The sequence below is a fragment of the Portunus trituberculatus genome, chromosome 45 (genome assembly GCF_017591435.1).
Source record: "Portunus trituberculatus isolate SZX2019 chromosome 45, ASM1759143v1, whole genome shotgun sequence".
NCBI classification, from domain to species: domain Eukaryota; kingdom Metazoa; phylum Arthropoda; class Malacostraca; order Decapoda; family Portunidae; genus Portunus; species Portunus trituberculatus.
Window position 1 is genome coordinate 287,152 of NC_059299.1, and position 19,547 is coordinate 306,698.

The following is a 19,547-nucleotide window of genomic DNA, read 5'->3' on the forward strand; positions in this document are numbered from 1 at the left end:
TTCCTTTCTTTCTAAAACTTGTTGTTACTTTATAAATAGCTATGACTTCAAAATGCTTCTGTCAAATCTCTCCAGCTGTCACTACTGGTCATCTACTCTTGACATTATTCTGGATTTTTTCTTTTATGTCAAACTTTAAAGTTGTTTAGGGGTTTTTCATGTGGAAATTAATGGGGTTATCATATTTTTAATGTGAAAGTTACTGGTTTTTTGGGGAATGTTACAGGGCTTTTATGTGAGTTACTTTTTTTTATGAAGGTCAAACGTGTTATTGATATGAAGATCACTGGAGTTTTTGTGAAGATATTTTTTATGAGATGGTTACCGTTTTATTTACTTATTCATTTTTTGCAAGTTTTCATGACTGTAATAATAATTCAATAAAGATTTTGCTATCAATGGCAGGGAAAAAACTGAACATATCATTAGTGTGGCCTTAAGAAAGATTTGATAAAAGCCTGAAGAAATCTGAAACTTGGCAATGCTAATAATGATGTAATAAATCCTGCCTTCCCTCATGACCCAGTAAGGAAGAGGTTGCTGATCCCTTCACCTAAAACACTTATCTCTTCAAAATAAACAGTAATAACTATGCCAAACAGATCATGCCAATTTATGTTCAGTGCAACATAAATTATCATTATTGTTTCCTCACATGACAAATACTGTTATATACATTACCTATTATCATCATTACTGTTGTCTTTGCACTATGATGATCAGAGACAGGATTCACTAAACAGTTATGCATTTCTGAAGTCCTTAAGAAGTTTGTATCTATGGTAAGAGGTATTCACTAACACTTACAAACTGCTCAAAAGTTAAAAACTCTCCCAGGATCCCATGAGAGAGAGAGAGAGAGAGAGAGAGAGAGAGAGAGAGAGAGAGAGAGAGAGAGAGAGAGAGAGAGAGAGAGAGAGAGAGAGAGAGAGAGAGAGAGAGAGAGAGAGAGAGAGAGAGAGAGAGAGAGAGAGAGAGAGAGAGAGAGAGAGAGAGAGAGAGAGAGAGAGAGAATGATGACAGTGCAACATAAGAATTGCCTTTATTTCACTTGTATACATATAATAATGTTTGGCAGTGACGGATTCCCATCTTTTTAACTCATCAACGTTAATGAAGTAAAACACATTTGTTTCATAACTTGTAGATCATACTTTCCATCATTAATAATGCTGATACCCACAATGAGCCACTTTAGTACCCACAGTGGTCCAAGTTTGTAAAGGTGAGCCAAGTTAACAATGGACCCAGTTGGCAATGGGCCAAGTTGCTGTCTTTTGGATTCAATTAACAATGCTGTCTCTTGTATCATGTGATTATTTAATTTCTACTAGCTACTGATTGGTTAATGTCTCTTGAGCAAAAAGCACTGCTATTGGCTGAAGGAAAAAATGTCAACCATGCACTAATGCCATCTATGGTACACTGCCACCAGAGAAGTGAAACAGCTCTGAGAAGGAAATATTCAAGATTGCAACCTTAACCCGTAAGAGGTCAGCACTGATTTACCTCCGAATACTTGTCCAGGTCACCAAAAATTCCACTTTTTTATTCCATATAACTCAAAATGGGCATAGAAAAGTAAAAATAAGAGTTAAAGTTTGAAATTGCCATTTTTTAATGTCCAGCTGGAGCTTTAAATTTACCTTGCTCAGTGATGCTGCCAGACATACAACTTCTGAATGAGGCTTTTTTAATTGTTTTATCGATATTTTTCTCCTACAAGACATGTGTATAATGGTTACATATTCATAAATTAACCCATGTTTTATGAAATGAAAACTACAAAAAAATATTTGTAAATACTGTAAATATAATGTAAAAAATAATTTGCTCAGTTTACCACAAAATATTGTTTATTATTTTTTCTTTCAGTATCTAAGCTTTTTGGTATTGCAGCAGGGTGTGATATTCTTCAAAACAAGGCTCGATGCATAAAGCTACATCACATTCATGACAGTAATACCAAATGTCGCTCCGTTTTTTGGGGGTCACGCTAAGGCAAGGCGGCAGGGAGGAGAGGGGGAAGGGTATGACTAACCCATGTCAGAATGGCGGAAAACTGTGCTGATATATGCTAGACACTTCAAAGAACATAAATATTGAAGCTGGAGGGAATTTCAAATGCATGGAAACCGAGAAAGGGGCGAACGTACTTGTACGTGATTGACCACAGATAGTAAGCAAAGACTCCATATACATGTACGTGGTTGACCTCTTACGGGTTAAGAAAGCTTTAGTGCTTCGCATTAGGGTGAGTTCGTATAGACTTCTTATCTTTTGTTCACATGCAAATTTTCAGTAGTGAGCATCAGTGAATCCCGCCCCAGGTTATCAATGCAAACTATCCACCACAGGGTACACAGAAGGTCTTGTATTTTAGACCTAAATTTGTCTTACTTCAGCTCATGGTCCAAGGATGATGATTTTTCTCTCTCTCTCTCTCTCTCTCTCTCTCTCTCTCTCTCTCTCTCTCTCTCTCTCTCTCTCTCTCTCTCTCTCTCTCCCCCATTAGAAAAAAACAGCTGATGAAATACATGATTCATTTCAATTTCACATATATTTTTTCTGAAAAATTACAAGAGAAAATTCTTCCAGGCCATGTGGGCACATAAAGTAAATTAAATTCTAAAACAAATTTGAATAATGCTCCTTGACATGACAAGTAATGTAAAGGAAAAACTCCTACACAATACACCAACTTCAAAGTCAAAGTCTAACATTTCACACTTGATACATTATAAGTCAGTTACGAAAATAAAATCAGACAAACAAGTTCTCTACAATATGTGAGTTTGTATCTTATCTTAATTAGTTGATGAGAGCTTCCAGCTGGACCAGACGTGCATTGATATCTGAGTGGAGTCTCATGGGGATCATGCCGGCAAAGGTCACAATGGCCCGGGCTTGCTCCTGGAGGTGCTGGGGACACAAGCAAAGGAAATATGAAAGACACACATTAATGAAAATAATCTAAGAGTTGTTTTCATCATTATAGGAACTACAGCAACTGAACAAGATGTATTAAAAAAAGTAATGTCATGTGAGATAATTAGATGAATCACTGTGGCTGAATAAACAAACAGGATGTGTAGCAGTGACTCATGTACAGTTTAGATAAGTATGTCCTGTCTTTATCATATGCTTCACACTTATGGTAGCAAAATAATTACTGTGTATGCTTAGATATTCATTGTACCTTGGGAGCTGTTGGGGCAGATGCTGTAGACACATTGAGAGAAGGCTGGGGAGACTGTGGCAGCTGGCTTGATCGGTACAGCTTGTAGGTTGTTGTCATGGCAGCCAGTAGGATATGAGGCAGCACACTTCTCACCTCACTCCCTTGAGCCGTCACTCCAGCAACTCGGCTGTCAACTTCATCTCTCCGTAGGGCAATGATGTGCAATTTCTTCAGGATCTGAGGAATGACAAAAAACACATAATGATTATGCACTCTCAAAGGATCCTTTAAAAAATGCTGGTTAGTTTTCAGAGGTTACACTTTCACTATATCAAAAGATAATCAATAATAAAGGGACAGAGGAAACAAAAGGCATTACCACAAACCCACCTCAAGGGCATCAATGAATCTTTCTTTGTGATAAAAGTTGAAGAAGGTGGCCAGATCCATAAGGAGGTGCAGGGTGGCCACAATGGTGGGGAGGGTGTTGTGGCCATGAGTCTTGAAGCGGAGGGCCACAGCAGAGGCAAGCTCCACCACACGGCTGCGCTGACTCCCACTGCCACCCTCAGGTTGGTACACCACCTGGCTCAGCAACTGGTTCAGCAGGGACACCACTTTTTCATGATTCTGTTTACAAAGAAAAGTATAAACAGCAATTCCATCCACAAGCCATGACATTGTACATTTAGACACAAAATCTGGTGCAAAACCAACAGCCAGTGCTTACTTACCTTAGCTAAATCATACAACTTAATAGCATCTTCATGGAGCCCCTTCTTCTCGGAGTCCTGAGCTACCATCTGTATTACCTCACTCACATCAACCTGCAGCAAACATCAATCATCACATATGTGGTCTTTTCAGTTTTGTTATCCAATGCAAAAATAAACTCTAAGAAGAACTCTGAGATGTAAGACATTAGCAAGTGTCTTAACTCTGCAGCAAGTCATGTTATTGATTCTAATGTCTCCAGCAGAGTGGCAGTGGCTCACCTTGAACTTGTCAATGATGCCTGGAGTGCGGCGGGCATCAGGCTCCAGCCGCCCCAGGAGCAAGTCAAACTCCCGAGACTGCAGCACCAGCTGACTTATGCAGCCAGAAAACACATTCTCACCATTCCTTCCTTTTAGTGACCTGTTTAGGAATAGTAGGATGACTGAGGCTACATTTCTAATACTGCACAGCTCACACACAATCACAGACATTATATACCTCCAAGCATACAAAGCTCACTCTGTACCTCAAGAAGAAGCAGTAGTGAAGCGCCTCACATGGATCCGTCACCTCAAACTTGCGGGTGTAGAGGAGGATGAGGCGGGTAAGATTGAGGCGTCGGACTCCCTCTGGGTCACTGTCCTCCCTTGACACTGTACAACAAAGAACACTTGCATGCTGTTAACTCGCTAACTGTCATCCCTTGAAAACTTCTATAACAATTCCTCCAAAAAAATAACTTGAGAACATCCTTTATACTGAATAGACACTTGGACTTAAAACAACTGCAATCTGAGCTGGTGTGTCTGGCACAGCAAACACATACACATGGGGGCGTGGACTTCAGAGGGCAGGGCCAGCAGGTTCATCTCATGCAGGACCAGGGCAATGTGCACTGCATGGCACCGCAGGGCCTCCTTACGGCTCAAAAACTCAACAGCAGCCTCAAATTGTCCTGTTTGTAGAAGTATCTGGAAATCAAACCATTTGTGTGAAATTATGGTCATCTTGTTAAATGAGAGGATTCTTATGCATCTTATTTTCTTCCTGTATCTAATTTGTATGCTACATATTAGTGAATATTGAATCAACAAAGAAAATAATCAGCAACATCCTTTTGAAAATTAACTTTTAGATCATTCATTCCTTTTCTTCAGCAAATCTAAATATTTTCTTGGTACAAATGTGAATACTTGTTAGATTCACTTACAGAGGTGTATAGAAGAGGCTGATTCCAAGCATTGAAGTGTGACTCCCCTGAAAAAAGTACACAAATGTTTTTTTACTTCAATTATTTATAACATGAGAACATCTTACATAATAAAACGCTGTCTGTCTGGGCATGGGTGTGTCCACTTTTCACAGAAAAAACACTGAATTATTTTGTAATAAAACTTGGTATGAGGCTCTCCCTTGATATGGCAAGTGATATAGACTGTCTAAATACTTCCAACACAAAACTGTTAGATTATTCAGGTAAATCTGTCACTGTAACCCAAGTGTTGATGATGGCACCATGTATTTTGTAAACCATTATCAATAGTGGCACCAAGTATTCATTGCTATCTTGGATTATTGATGGTCAAGAGAGGTATTTCTCAATCACAATTCTTTGCATTTTAAATTTCTCTTTCCATCACTAAAGAACTGAATAGTGAGTCTCCCACTCACATGGAGTATTCTTCACACATTACAATAATCCAGCAGCAAAGGGTAAAGTATGGGGGAAGCCTTACCATACTGCTCATAAAGAAGATTTTGAAGCTGAATGAGAGTGAGAGTGTCTTGCTGTATGCTGCTGGTGCTGGATACTGAGGCAGAAGGAGAGTTGTCACAGTCCACCTAAAGGGAGGGAAAGAGTGTCATGAATCTTGGCACTATATCCTGAAACATTTCTGCCCGCCCTAGGTGAAGTGACTGATTTCGAAGGGTGTTTTCACATTTTAGTGACAAATTAGGAAAATTTCTGCATTTTTAAATGAAGATAAAAAAAATCCTATAAAATGAAACAGTTTATATGATGACAATGATCATGTAAACAAATCCAGAATAATTCCTCACTTAACAAAAAAAAAAAAAAAAATGATTTAATAATGATGAAATCAATTCCCCATGATGCATCACTCACCACACACAGCTTAAGCCACAAGTAATCATCGGTGGTGGTGGCAATGTCAGTGTGGTCTTCATGAGGCTCACAGCGACTCACCAAACAGAACACGGCTCGCTGCGGGGATAAACAACACTGGGATTTCAAACATTCCTCCTCTACTCATTCTACTGCTATGTTCTGCATGTGCCAAAAAAATTGTAGTACTTTATTCAATCTATTCAGCAGCACACACCATTTCTAGGCTTCATGAAATCACTTAATGCTATCCAATATGGAGTAAATAAAGTAATGATAGAGGATAAATACCTAAAGATAATTTTTAATCTCTTAAGCCTGAAAAATACAATCCTAATCATAATGTGGTTCTTTATTTATATACAGGACCATTATTAACATAATGGTTTGGTACTGAAAGGGTTAAGTCTTAATTAAGGCAGGTGTCTATATGCAGCTGGAAATGCTAGCTACTAGAAGTATTGACAGAGCCCTGCTAGCTGTAACAGGCTCATACATAGCAGCTGGGAAGTATCATCTGGTTGACCTACATTTCTTATAAGAAAAATTTTCATCTTAACAAAAGACTATGCACAATTGTGATCAAATCAAATCACCATAGGTATTCACTGCTCACTCTGCAGAGAGGGAAACAGTCATTGGAGAGTGGCAGTGGTCCCATCCAATGTAATTCTAAGTAAGGTGTTTTTGCTTTACACAGGTGTAGGTACTGTGTGCGGAAGTACTAAGTGCGGAAAGTACCGTGCACGGCAATTACAAAAAAGTCAGGTGGTATGTAGCACGCCTTCAATAGGTATGCAACACGGCACACGCAAGGCAACAGTCAGTTGTGACATAGCACAGCTCCGCCCACACCCTTCGCCGAGTACCTATTAACCAAGCTATGTACTGCACTTGCGTACTACTCATTTTTAAGATCCCAAACCTGCTATTTGTACTTTACTAGCTCCAACATCTTCCTCTCTGGCTCTGGACACCTCATGTTTAAACCTTCCACAAAGTAAACAAAGTTGCTAGTGGCTTTGCAGCTGGTTTCTCCACCTGCTAGGCACCAAAATCCAGTTGAAAACTCAAGCAGCTGGCAATTCCAGCCTCATATTGACACATGTGAAACTGCCTTTACACAGCTGTACAATAACAAAGATAATTTTGGGGGAAAAAATAAAGAAAATAAAGCAAATCATGCAACAAAAATGGTATTGTCACCTTGAAGGGGTCTGGGGAGTTTTTGACAGTGCGCTTGTAGGATGTCCTCAGCTTCTTCTCTAAGTCTGGTGGAAGTCGCCCCGAGTCACTCTTGTAGTAGTGCTCCAGTGCCCCCACCACCTCCACCACCAGGGGCGAGCTGTCACACCACGGACAATTATTGCATTTGTCTCCCTCATAACTCCCAACATAAACTCATTGGTTGCTAATGTAGTGTCGACCGGGGTAATTTGGACCAGGTTTTGACAAACTTTGATACTGTTCCCACATTTTTTAAGATAAACTTTCAAAAATTTTATGAAAACATAAGCAAGTTATTGCCTTTAAATCACTAACAAAAAATAAATAAATAAATAATAATTCATAGCAGATTCTTCAGCTCTGAAGTAATAAGTGTGGTTCAGTTATAAAAAAAATGGGGTAATGTGAACCCACCCACCGGGGTAAACTGAACCACCCATGGGGTAATTTGAACCACCCTTTATAAATGCAAAAAAAAAATAATAATAAATAAATAAATAAAAAAAATATATATATATATATATATATATATATATATATATATATATATATATATATATATATATATATATATATATATATATATATATATATATATATATAAATGGATATAATTCCTCAAAAAAAAAGTTTTATTTCATAAACATTGAGCCTTTCACATTCAAAATAACAAAATGAATGGCAAGAAACAGTGTAGAACAAAAAACTGTTACTCATAGACTACATAGCCTACTCATTTACTTGGCTACTTTAGCCAATGTTTTGGTGTAACACTTGAAGTTATTGTATTCAGTAAGATTATTTATTCTGAATGTGAAAGGTACTTTTATAAGGTCCCTATGAAGTGATACATAAGCATATAATAAGCAGATTATATGCATATATATTACTAATGGGCACTCTAGCAGATGAAAGAGGATCAGCTGAGTAAAAACAGGGTATAGGCTCAGGGTGTCAAAAGACTGGTCACGTTAATTTTCCTTCCCACTCTGCAGGCTAGCGAGCAACAGGGAGCTGATTTTTTGTATAAAAATACTGCTCATTGGTTTCCACATTCATTTTCTATAGATTATTGAGCTCGCTATCACTCGCTAGCCTGTAGAGAGAGTGTGAGCGGACAATTCCTAGCTTTTTGAAGTCCTTTATAGGCTTATAGTCTTCATTAAAAATTTCCCTAAATTACCCTAATTATCCTAATAATCATTATTGGGTATATAATGAGTCTAAGCAATCCCCTTTATAAGCCAAAGATGGCACAGGGAAAAATATTAATGCATATTCTCAAAATATAAACAATTGCGCACTAAAAAGTAGAGTTAAAACACTCTATAATCATCAATTTGGAAAAGGATAGTTAGCCGCGTCTGACCGCCACAACAAAGTTCGCCGAAACCGCTGATTTGGTAAACAAACTTTGCCACACTTTTTTTTGGGCTACGATTCAGTGCTTTCAGTCATATAATTGTAATTTCTTTCCTGTATTGATTTTTTTTTTATCAAACCTGCACAAGAAATGTGAAAATAGTTACTTTCTATCGTGAAATGCTCAAAACTTCAAAATGAAATTTATATATGAATTTATTGTAAATAAGAATGAGACAGTCCGAATTGTACCGGTTCGTTGGACGGTCCGATTTTCCCCAGTCGACACTACTAACAATCAACACTGGATAATCTTGTCATCAAAAACTGGAGGATGTGTCAAGCAATAATGCAATCCAATCACCTGTTCTCAGCCGCAGCCTGACACGCAGCCTTGCTCCCTCCTGCTCTCATGCAGTAGTAGATGAGAGGCCACACTGGGGCACCACTGGCCTGTCCGTCCTCCAGTGTGGCTGTCACCTGGTGAGGAAGCACAACCTCCAGGTAGGCACGCACAAGTGGCACCAGACCTGGCACTCCGCCCAGCTGTGCACGCTCCAGGTTTGAGTAAACCATGTGTCTCATGTGACTTGTGTACCTATGAATGAGTTAATATTTTCACGTCCACATATCAAGTTTTTATACAGTGTGGTATATCATTCTATCTCTATCTATCTATATAACAAGCTAACAATCACACAGGGTGGCCCACACAGGACACCACACATTCATACACCATTCACCCTCTTAACCCTGTCAGCTTCTGGCAAAAAGGGAAGGTCTATTGACCCAACTGAAGGTAATAAAAATCACTGCTCAGAAATAAAGTGTAAGCAATCACATGATCCAATCTCAGAAACTAAAGCCAACACTTGCACTTAGATGGTCAAACTTTGTAATATACTAGAAGCAAATTATTTCACTACACAAATATGAACAAAACCCTGTTATATGGGCACCTAAAAGTCCTTCATATAATCCCATGTAGGACATAAATTTCACATAACATTAGAATAGCTTTAGTGCATACACCACTTACGACTTTTCAAGGTAGCTGCGTGCCTGCTTAACCACAGCATTCTGGACCCTTGGTGTGACTCGTGCCTTGGATGTCTCCCCCACCATGCTTACTGGCACCTCACTCAGACACTTGACCAGTGCCCACAGGTCTGTGATGCTCTGTGGACCAACATCAACACTTCATTTACACATCTTTGGCAGTTGTGGAATGGAAAAATAAAAACTCTTCAATTCCCTCTGACTGGTATGTGAAAGCATTCCTTTATGCACATGCCTCTCATGTAATAGAATAAAACAGTTTTACATAAATGCATGCCAATATAAATTTGTGAATATGAAAGCTGCAACACTACTACAATATATGATTCTTAAGCTCCATCATCGACAAACATTGCCATCATCATTCCAACTGGTCAAGTCAGTTTACATATGCCAGTCCCCTTAGTAAGAAAAGTTCTCCAGTCTTCACATCATACATACAATTTTCTATAATGCTTTACCCAGTTATTTTCAGCTATTTGGCTATGTAAACCCTCTTAAGCTATAAAAACTATCTTCATTAAGTGTGATATGAACAGAGACTATCCACCAAACAATGAAAGCATGACCATTATTAAAAAAATCATCTTTGAGCCTTGAGTACCACCAAGGGAGGCTGTCTGAGCACCAACACTCACCATGAGAAGGCTCCACACTCACCTGGTCATTCATGGTGGCCGCAGCCTCCCCCAGACCCTCAGCCAAGTTGGGTCTAATGCCACCCTGCAGGATCTCCTCATTGTATTGCCGCACCACTCGCACATAGGCCGTCTCCTCGCTGCTCAGGCTACTGCCGCTGCTGCCCACACGGGACATACCATACACGCTGTCCTGAGAAGAAAGGAACGCCATGAAACATTTTATTCCCGCTCTCTAAATGTTACTCACTCCTCATGGTGGTTAGGGAACCGAGTGCTTGATGCAAAGATGTGATTTTACCCTGACAGGTAATTGTTATATGTTTCCTGAGATACCTACAGCCTCTACAGTCAACTCCAATCTGTGAACTAATTAAACTGCAAAATCTATTCATTCTTAATTGCCTTCTTTCTTGTAGATGTTTATAAAGATCACATGTATTACTTCTAGTGCTGTTAATTATTTTGTGTTGCAATGAAAGAGTCATCATATGTACATTAGAAAATAAGGGTTGGTGGAAGAAGCTGTCACACCTACACATTGTAATTCCTGTACAAAACATGCCTACTTATTTCCACCAATCATATCCATCCCCACAAGTTTGTCTGATCTTCTTTTAAAGCTCCATAATAACTTAGCACTAGCAATCTCATTACTGAATTCATTCCAATTATCAATTTGAGAACCAACTTGTGATCCTAAAGAAGCCAAGATTCACTCCCACTAGACCAGCTGACAACCAAATATCTTCGCCAGCCATCCACTAATAACAAAGAAACAATAACATGTGAACGATATCCTGACCTTTACTCTCAGGACAGGGGGTGAATGTCCTCTCATAGGCATAAGGGTAATGATAAGCCGAGAGCATTGGATACAAGTTCCTCGCTATGTCGTCACCTTCGTCTTTATCACAACGTGTGGAAGATACTCTCAGAAATGATGAACGTTGTGATAGCACTCAATGAGAAGACCCACACACTTGGTCACATGTCATTTACAATAAAGACTAACATGAATTAATCAATGGGTCAGTGGCCAAACAGAGCAACTCACAAGACAAACACTCACTACCCCTGTGTTTGGTGATCCCCCCTCCCCAATTCAAAGTGCTCTGATCTGCTGACAGTCTATCAGTTCTCTGGTTTTGTGTGGAGGGTATTGGCAGACTGGACGAGTAGAGATAGAGAGGTAGCATAAAACACAGAGCAAGGATGTGCTACCTGATTATAGTTGTGGAGCAGCATCAGGGTAATATTTTGACTGTTTAAAATAAAACATAATTCTACATACTAACCCCAAAAATTGAAATCCTAAACTAAATCCAGATCCAAAAGTAATCTCATGTTAGGAATAATGTAACTGTGTGTGTGTGTGTGTGTGTGTGTGTGTGTGTGTGTGTGTGTGTGTGTGTGTGTGTGTGTGTGTGTGTGTGTGTGTGTGTGTGTGTGTGTGTGTGTGTGTGTGTGTGTGTGTATTTTTACCTAGTTGTGTTGTACTGGGTTAGAGTGGGGCTCATAGTGTCCTGTCTCCATATCTTCACATATCTAATTTTTATTTAAAGTTATGCACATTATATGCTGTAACAACTTCATCACTCAATGCATTCCACTTTTCCACCATGTGTGTGTGTGTGTGTGTGTGTGTGTGTGTGTGTGTGTGTGTGTGTGTGTGTGTGTGTGTGTGTGTGTGTGTGTGTGTGTGTGTGTGTGTGTGTGTGTGTGTGTGTGTGTGTGTGTGTGTGTGTATCTACCTAGATGTAACATATAGGAAATGAGCTATGCTTGTGCTGTCCCATCTCCATATCTATGCAAATCCAACATTTCTTTGTGCGTGTGTGCTTTTGTGCAATTGCTGCCCTTGTATAGAAATGAGAGAATTATCATTTCCCTAAGTATCACAAGCTTTGAGAGTTTATAGCACTAAAATATGAACAAGTACTACCATAAGTACTGCAAAAAATGGAAGATTTCTTATTAGTTGTTAAGGAAACAAAAAAAAAAAATTATTTGGAGAATTAAATCAAGAATGACAAGAAAAAACTGTCCTAGTAAAGAGAGAGAGAGAGAGAGAGAGAGAGAGAGAGAGAGAGAGAGAGAGAGAGAGAGAGAGAGAGAGAGAGAGAGAGAGAGAGAGAGAGAGAGAGAGAGAGAGAGAGAGAGAGAGAGAGAGAGAGAGAGAGAGAGAGAGAGAGAGAGAGAGAGAGAGAGAGCGGGGGGGGGGAAGGCAGGCTGTGGCAGGCCTATGTAATCAGTAGGCCTGTTTACAAACTTACCCCTGAATAGGTAGATGAATAATAATAGGTGAAGAGGTTCAAGTGTTTCTAAATAACATTGTGTAATGGCAGAAATGGAGGCTGAGGTCAAGGAGTCTGTCAAGATAACAATAAGTAAGATTATGAAAGGAAAGAGGGAGTGAGAATGTATGTAAAAGAGGCAATGAAGAACTGACACAGTGTTATTCTGAAGTAGTATAACCTTAACGTTAACTCCTTCAGTACCATGACACAGTTTGATGGTTTCATATTCATTCTGCTTGCTATTTGGCAATTTTATACAGCTAAGAAACTTATGTGGGGAATTAAAATAGTGAAGATTCTGGCCATTAATCTTTTGACTACCACAGACCCTTCCTAATGTCAACAAAATCATTTAATCACACCCAAAACTCATGGTAAAATTGCATCTCGGTACTGAATGGGTCAAGTGTGACATGCAGCAAAGACTTGAGGTGATCAAGAGGAGAATTTCATATTAGATGGAATAGTAAAAAAGAAAAAAAAACAGTACCTTACACTATAATAAATGACATAAAGCATATGAAAGGAAAATTCAAGTGAGAATAGCAGCCAAAAGTATCATCTTAATGTTGTCAATGTGGAACATGGTACTACAGAAGAAAGAAGAATTCAATTAACTAACAATGAAGATGTTAATAAGATGCATTTGTTAATATATTGAAAAGAAGCAATCATGAAAGCATTACAGAAAGATGGAGGCCTTTTAGCAGTTATTAAACAGTCTATTCTCAGGATAGCCTTGTATGAAAGAAAATTTGACACTTATGCCTGAATTCATGATATATTCTTTCTTTTACCTGAAAATATTGGAAAAATCTCATAGAAGGAAGTGCTTTACATTGTTAAATAAATCAATAAAACAAAGAAAAAAGAATTTAAACTTTTCTATATCTACCTATCAGTTTCTTATTTTACTATTTTGAGTTAAGAGTGTGAATGATGTGTGTGAATTAGCAGTGCCTTGATGTGAGGGCCACCCTGTGTGAGATTGCCAGCCCTGCCAGCCTTGTACATATGCAGACTGATTGACAGATAGATAGAGAGATCCATCTCCAGATCCGTCTTTAGATCCACACCTGCTGCTGGACAGTGATGTTTAACAAATCCGTTCCTGAGTGTGTGAAGGCCGAGAGAAGATCCTGTTTCCTCTGCTCCCATTCTGCTTGTTGCTGCTTCCAGTACAGCTTCTCAACCTCCTCACTTGTCTGCAAGCAACAGGCTCATCACTGTCTCTTCCAGTTGTCTACACATTGTTATTATGCAGTCTGTCATCAAAACTAGTCATTATTATCAGTTTCTATAACCATAATTAGCTAAATAAATAAATCAATAAAATTACTACAAGCTATCTATCATCTTAAAAATATTGACAGTTAGAATATATAATAAAATCAGAGAGAATCTCTTCAATTAATCATGACATGCTGTTGGGATTACAGAAACAACTTTAGCCAAACAACTCTCCGAACACTGACTGTTTATCTCTCAGCAACACAAGACACCTCTTCAAATCATCACCTGGACTATGAAGGGATCAGCAGTGAAATTAATTAACTCAATAAAACTAAGCCAAACCTAAACTCACCCTCACATGAAAATGTTAATGTTATTTCCCTATTAGTTATCACCCAAGTCATACTCAAGACACTTTCCCATTTTGGATAGTCCTTTAGGCCTTTTTTCTTAGAGGATCAGCATCTTCATGAGCCTTTTTTTTTTTTTCATGTCACATCAACCATTATTCTGTCACTCATCAACCACTATTCTGTCAACCACTACTATCACTTATCAACCACCATTCTGTCACTTATCAACCACTATTGTCACTTATCAACTACTATTCTGTTACTTAACCACTACTTTGTCACTTATCAACCACTATTCTGTCACTTAACCACTATTCTGTCACTTACCAACCACTACTGTCACTTATAATGTTTGTTTTTCCTCATCAGTATTCATCTCACATTGAAAAAACAAAAATAAAAACAAGTAAATAGTGACAGATCAATGAATGATATCTATGTTGCATTTAGTAGCATCATAATAAACAACCAAAGATTCCTTCATTAGCACACACACACACACACACACACACACACACACACACACACACACACACAAGGATATGTTTCCCTGACTGTTGCATATCAGTCACAGGTATGCACTAATGATCATCATCTGCCTGTCCCTCATGCTCAAGTGAATGCTAACATCATGTACAACCTTGACATTTCAGAATAATGTAACAAGTTTCCTCATGAAGAACTAGCAACAGTCTGATCAGAATATAGATCTTGCATGGTTGATGTCACTATGCACAAGGGCTATAAATAATTGAAGCACACACACACACACACACACACACACACACACACACACACACACACACACACACACACACACACACACACAAAAGGGCAACCAGAGCGAGTGAACGAGAGTACAGAGTGAATATAGCCTGGTGGCGTGTACATAAACTCCAAACAACAACGCAGAAACCACACAAAGGCCAGCCATAAACAGCCGCCAGCGCATCCCACAAAGCTACCAGGCCTGACCACCAGTGCACACCACCACACACCCACACGCTCCCAGGAAGAGTGAAATGAAATGGATAGACCCATAAGAAATAAGTTACCAAATTCAAAATATGCCGATGAGGCCCAGGGAGCAAAACCAAAAGTAACCATTCAAAATATGAGTCCATCTTCAACAGGGGCAACAATGCAAGGAAGATTGGTAATGCTAGAAAAGAAATTTGAGGAGTTGGTGAAGGAATTAAAAGTTCAGAGGAGTGAGGAGGAGCAGGATAGAGAATTCCGCAAGGCTTTGAAGGAAAGAGTCAAGAGACTGGAGGAAAATGAAAAACGATTGGTGGATGAGAATGCACACTTGAGAGTGGAGGTTGAAAAATACAAGAGACGGTTGGAGGAGAAAATGGAGAAAGTTGTAAAGGAGAAAGATGACTTTAAGGAAATGATCAGTGAGCAAAGTGAAAGGTTTAAAAGGGAGTGGGAACTGAAGAAAACACAATGGACTGAGTCGAGGGAAGCTGAGATGGTTGGATTACAAGAAATAATTAAAGATCAGTTGAATGAAGACAAAAAAGAAAGGTCTAAGGAACTGGTTAATGTTATGAAGAATAAGGAAACATTGATAAGAGAAATAGCAGAAAAGAAGAAGAGTGTGTTAATATTTGGGATGAAAGAACAAAATATAACATATAAGCCTAAGAGAATTAAAGAAGAATTAAAACGGTAAGAGATCTGTTCAAAAATCTAAATGATGATGAAAAAAAGACCTACAAGAAGAAGTGGAAGAGATCCATAGACTGGGTCCGTATAAGGAGGGAGTAAGGAGACCGATTAAAGTAGTACTGAAGTCACAACAATCTGCGGAGGACATTTTATATAGAACATCAAAATTAAGAGAGGTAGAAGGTTGTAAAGAGGTGTACGTAAGAAAAATAGAAATGAGGAAGAGAGAGAAGATATAAGGAATTGTTGGAAGAGGCGAGAAGGAAAAATGATGAACGGTCTGAAGAGGAAAAGAAAAGTTTTTGGAGAGTTATAGGAGAGAGTCAGAAAATGGTATGTGGAAAGAAGGAATGCGGAGGAACCCCTAGAGGGAGCAGTGGGTGGACCGTAATGTATACTAATATAGATGGGATACTGTCAAGTAGATTGGAATTGCAAGACTATATGATGGTGGAGAAGCCTGATATAGTGTGTTTGACTGAGACAAAATTACATGAAAAAACAAAGGTAAATTTGGATAATAAATATAATATATGGAGAAAGGATAGAGAGGGTAAAGGTGGAGGAGGAGTTATGATTATGACGAAGAAGGAGATAAATGTGGATAAGGTTTGGTATGGGAAGAACAACGCAGAAGTGATAAGCATAAGGTTAAAAAGTGATGGAAAAGAATTAATAATCATGGTGACCTATGTACCTCCTAAAACAAATTCTTGGACATTAAGGAATACGACAATATGATCAAGGATACTTTACAGAGTTTGGAAAGTGTATTAACTGGAAAAAGAAAGGTGATACTAGTAGGAGATTTTAATTGTAAAGAAGTGGATTGGGAAAATCTAGTAAGTGGTGTTGGAGAGGAAGCATGGGAGAGAGATTCCTTAATCTAATGATGGAAAATATGATGGAACAGAGGGTGAAAGAAAATACTAGATATAGAGGAGATGATGAACCGGCTAGACTGGATTTGGTGTTAACACGAGAAGTGTACCTATGTGGGGATATACAATATAAATGTCCATTGGGAAGAGTGATCATGTGGTTATGGAAATGCAGATGGCAATAACACAGCGAAGGAGAGATGAGACATACAGGAGTGGTAGATTGAATTATAGAAAGATGGACACAGAAAATTTGAAAAATTATTTCAGAACATTAGATTGGGAGATGTTACAAATCAGAGAAGTGCAAAAAAATATGAGATTTTTATGAAATATTATAAAGAAGGAGTTATGAAATTTGTACCAAAGTATAAACCGAGAGAGGAAGGAAGAAAGGATTGGTTTAATGCAACTTGTGTTAAGGCTAAAGAAAAGAGAGATGTGGCTTGGAAAAGATGGAAAAGAGCAGGAATATACTAAATAAGGAGAATTATAGAGTGGCGAGAAATGAGTATGTGAGGGTAAGGAGGAGGAAGAAAGAAAATTTGAAAAAGATATTGTAGACAAGAGTAAGGAACATCCAAAATTGTTTTACAGGTTCATAAATGGTAAACTTAAAAAGAGAGAGTCCATTGAAAGATTAAAAGGAGAGCAAGGGATAGTAGATGACCCTAAGAATATCGCGGAATTGCTAAATAATAGGTTTCAACAAGTATTTACTAAAGAAACAATGTTTGTAAAGCCTCAGAATGTAGAAGGAAATGTGCACATGGATGACATTAAGATACCTAAAAGGAGTTATATAAAATGTTGGAGGAACTTAAAGATGATAAAGCGATGGGACCAGATGAAGTTTCAGGCAAATTATTGAAGGAATGTAGAGAAGAATTGATAGATCCATTATATGATATTATAAGGTGCTCATTAGAAACCGGGAAGTACCGGTAGAGTGGAAAAGAGCTGAAGTGGTGCCCATTTATAAGGGAGGCAGTAAGGAAGAGCCTCTTAACTATAGACCTGTGTCTTTAACAAGTGTGGTCGGTAAGATTTGTGAGAGGGTGATAAAGAAATATTGGATACGGTTCCTGGAGGATCATAAGTTATTATCGGATCATCAATTTGGCTTTAGGAAAGGGAGGTCATGTGTAACAAATCTACTGAGCTTTTATTCAAGAGTGGTTGACAAAATACAAGAGAGAGAGGATGGATGGACTGTGTATATTTGGATTTAAAAAAGCTTTTGACAAGGTACCTCACATGAGACTGCTATGGAAATTAGAGATTTATGGAGGACTGAAGGAAAAGTGTTAAAGTGGATGGAAAACTACTTGAGATGGAGGGAGATGAGAACGGTAATAAGGGATGCAAAGTCGGACTGGTTGGTGGTGGAGAGTGGAGTCCCACAAGGTTCAGTGCTGGCACCAATACTTTTCCTTGTCTATATTAATGATATGCCAGAGGAGTAAACAGTTATATTAATTTGTTTGCGGATGATGCGAAGTTGTGTAGGTGTGTGAAGAGTGAAGAAGATTGTGAAATTTTACAGGCAGATCTGGATAGGATTTGGGAGTGGAGCAAGAGGTGGGAGATGGAATTTAATCTGAGCAAAAGTCATGTAATGGAGATGGGGAAGAGTGGAAGACGGCCAAGAGGGTCATATAAGATGGGTGAAGAAGTAGTGTTGAAAAAGGTGGAAAAGGAAAAGGATTTGGGAGTGATAATACAAGACCATGGGCAGTTTGAGGCTCATATTGACAAGATGTTTGGAGAAACATATAATTTGATTAGAAATATTGGATTAGCCTTTCATTATATGGATAAAGATATGATGAAGAAATTAATTAGTACGGTAATTAGACCAAGATTGGAATATGCTGGGGTGGTTTGGTCCCCTTATAAAAAGAAGCATATAAGGAAGTTGGAGAGATTGCAGAGAATGGCAACAAAAATGGTTCCGGAATTGGCAGAAATGACCTATGAGGAGAGATTAAAAGAAATGAATTTGCTTACCTTGGAACAAAGAAGAGAAAGAGGGGATTTAATACAGGTTTATAAACTGCTGAATGGTTTGAATGAAGTGGATAATGAGCAAATGATGTTGAGAGAAGAAAATTTAAATCGAACTACAAGATCGCAAAGTAAAAAGATAGCCAAGGGAATATGCTCGAAGGATGTGAAGAAATATAGTTTCCCACTGAGATGTGTGGAGGTGTGGAATAGTTTGATAGAGGAGGTGGTGTCAGCGAGGAGTGTGCATAGTCTTAAAGGAAAGTTGGGTGTGTAGATATGGAGACGGGGCTACACAAGTATGGTACCCAGGCCCTGTAAAATTACAACTAGGTGAATACAACTAGGTGAATACACACACACACACACACACACACACACACACACACACACACACACACACACACACACACACACACACACACACACACACATTTCAACTTATCCTCCTCCCATTAAAAAAAAAGGGCTATTCATCCTCTCCCCATGTTTGATGCTTATTGTCTGTGCAATGCATATCTGAACAATGAACAGTGTTGTTTCCCCAGGGTACAGTAATTAGAACAATGCCACAATACATTGACAAATAGCAACAAATTCACTCGGGGAAACGGTTTTCTAGCAGGTGGGCTTTAAGATAGGAGGTACCCTTAAAAAGTACCCCCTTTAGCCCATATATTCCAGTGAAAAGCCCACATGGTACAAATAAAAAAAAAAAATAAATAAATAGGTATATAGGTTAGCCAATGAGAACACACATGATATGCTTAGAAAGTTATGTCAAGGA

General features: G+C 38.6%; 1 protein-coding gene across 1 annotated transcript; it reads right to left on the minus strand.

The window, feature by feature from the left end:
- Positions 1-2,541: 2,541 nt before the first annotated feature.
- LOC123519536 (nuclear pore complex protein Nup93-like) lies at positions 2,542-13,840 on the minus strand. The gene is made up of 15 exons (XM_045280937.1): positions 13,689-13,840; positions 10,335-10,505; positions 9,655-9,794; positions 8,980-9,213; positions 7,233-7,371; positions 6,027-6,125; positions 5,635-5,740; positions 5,109-5,155; positions 4,725-4,869; positions 4,425-4,551; positions 4,177-4,318; positions 3,916-4,008; positions 3,572-3,811; positions 3,200-3,418; positions 2,542-2,922 (listed from the first exon to the last, which is right to left on the minus strand). The coding sequence occupies exons 2-15, from the start codon at positions 10,488-10,490 to the stop codon at positions 2,812-2,814; spliced, it is 1,998 nt and encodes a 665-aa protein (XP_045136872.1). The 5' UTR covers positions 10,491-10,505; positions 13,689-13,840; the 3' UTR covers positions 2,542-2,811.
- Between the last annotated feature and the right edge of the window lie 5,707 nt (positions 13,841-19,547).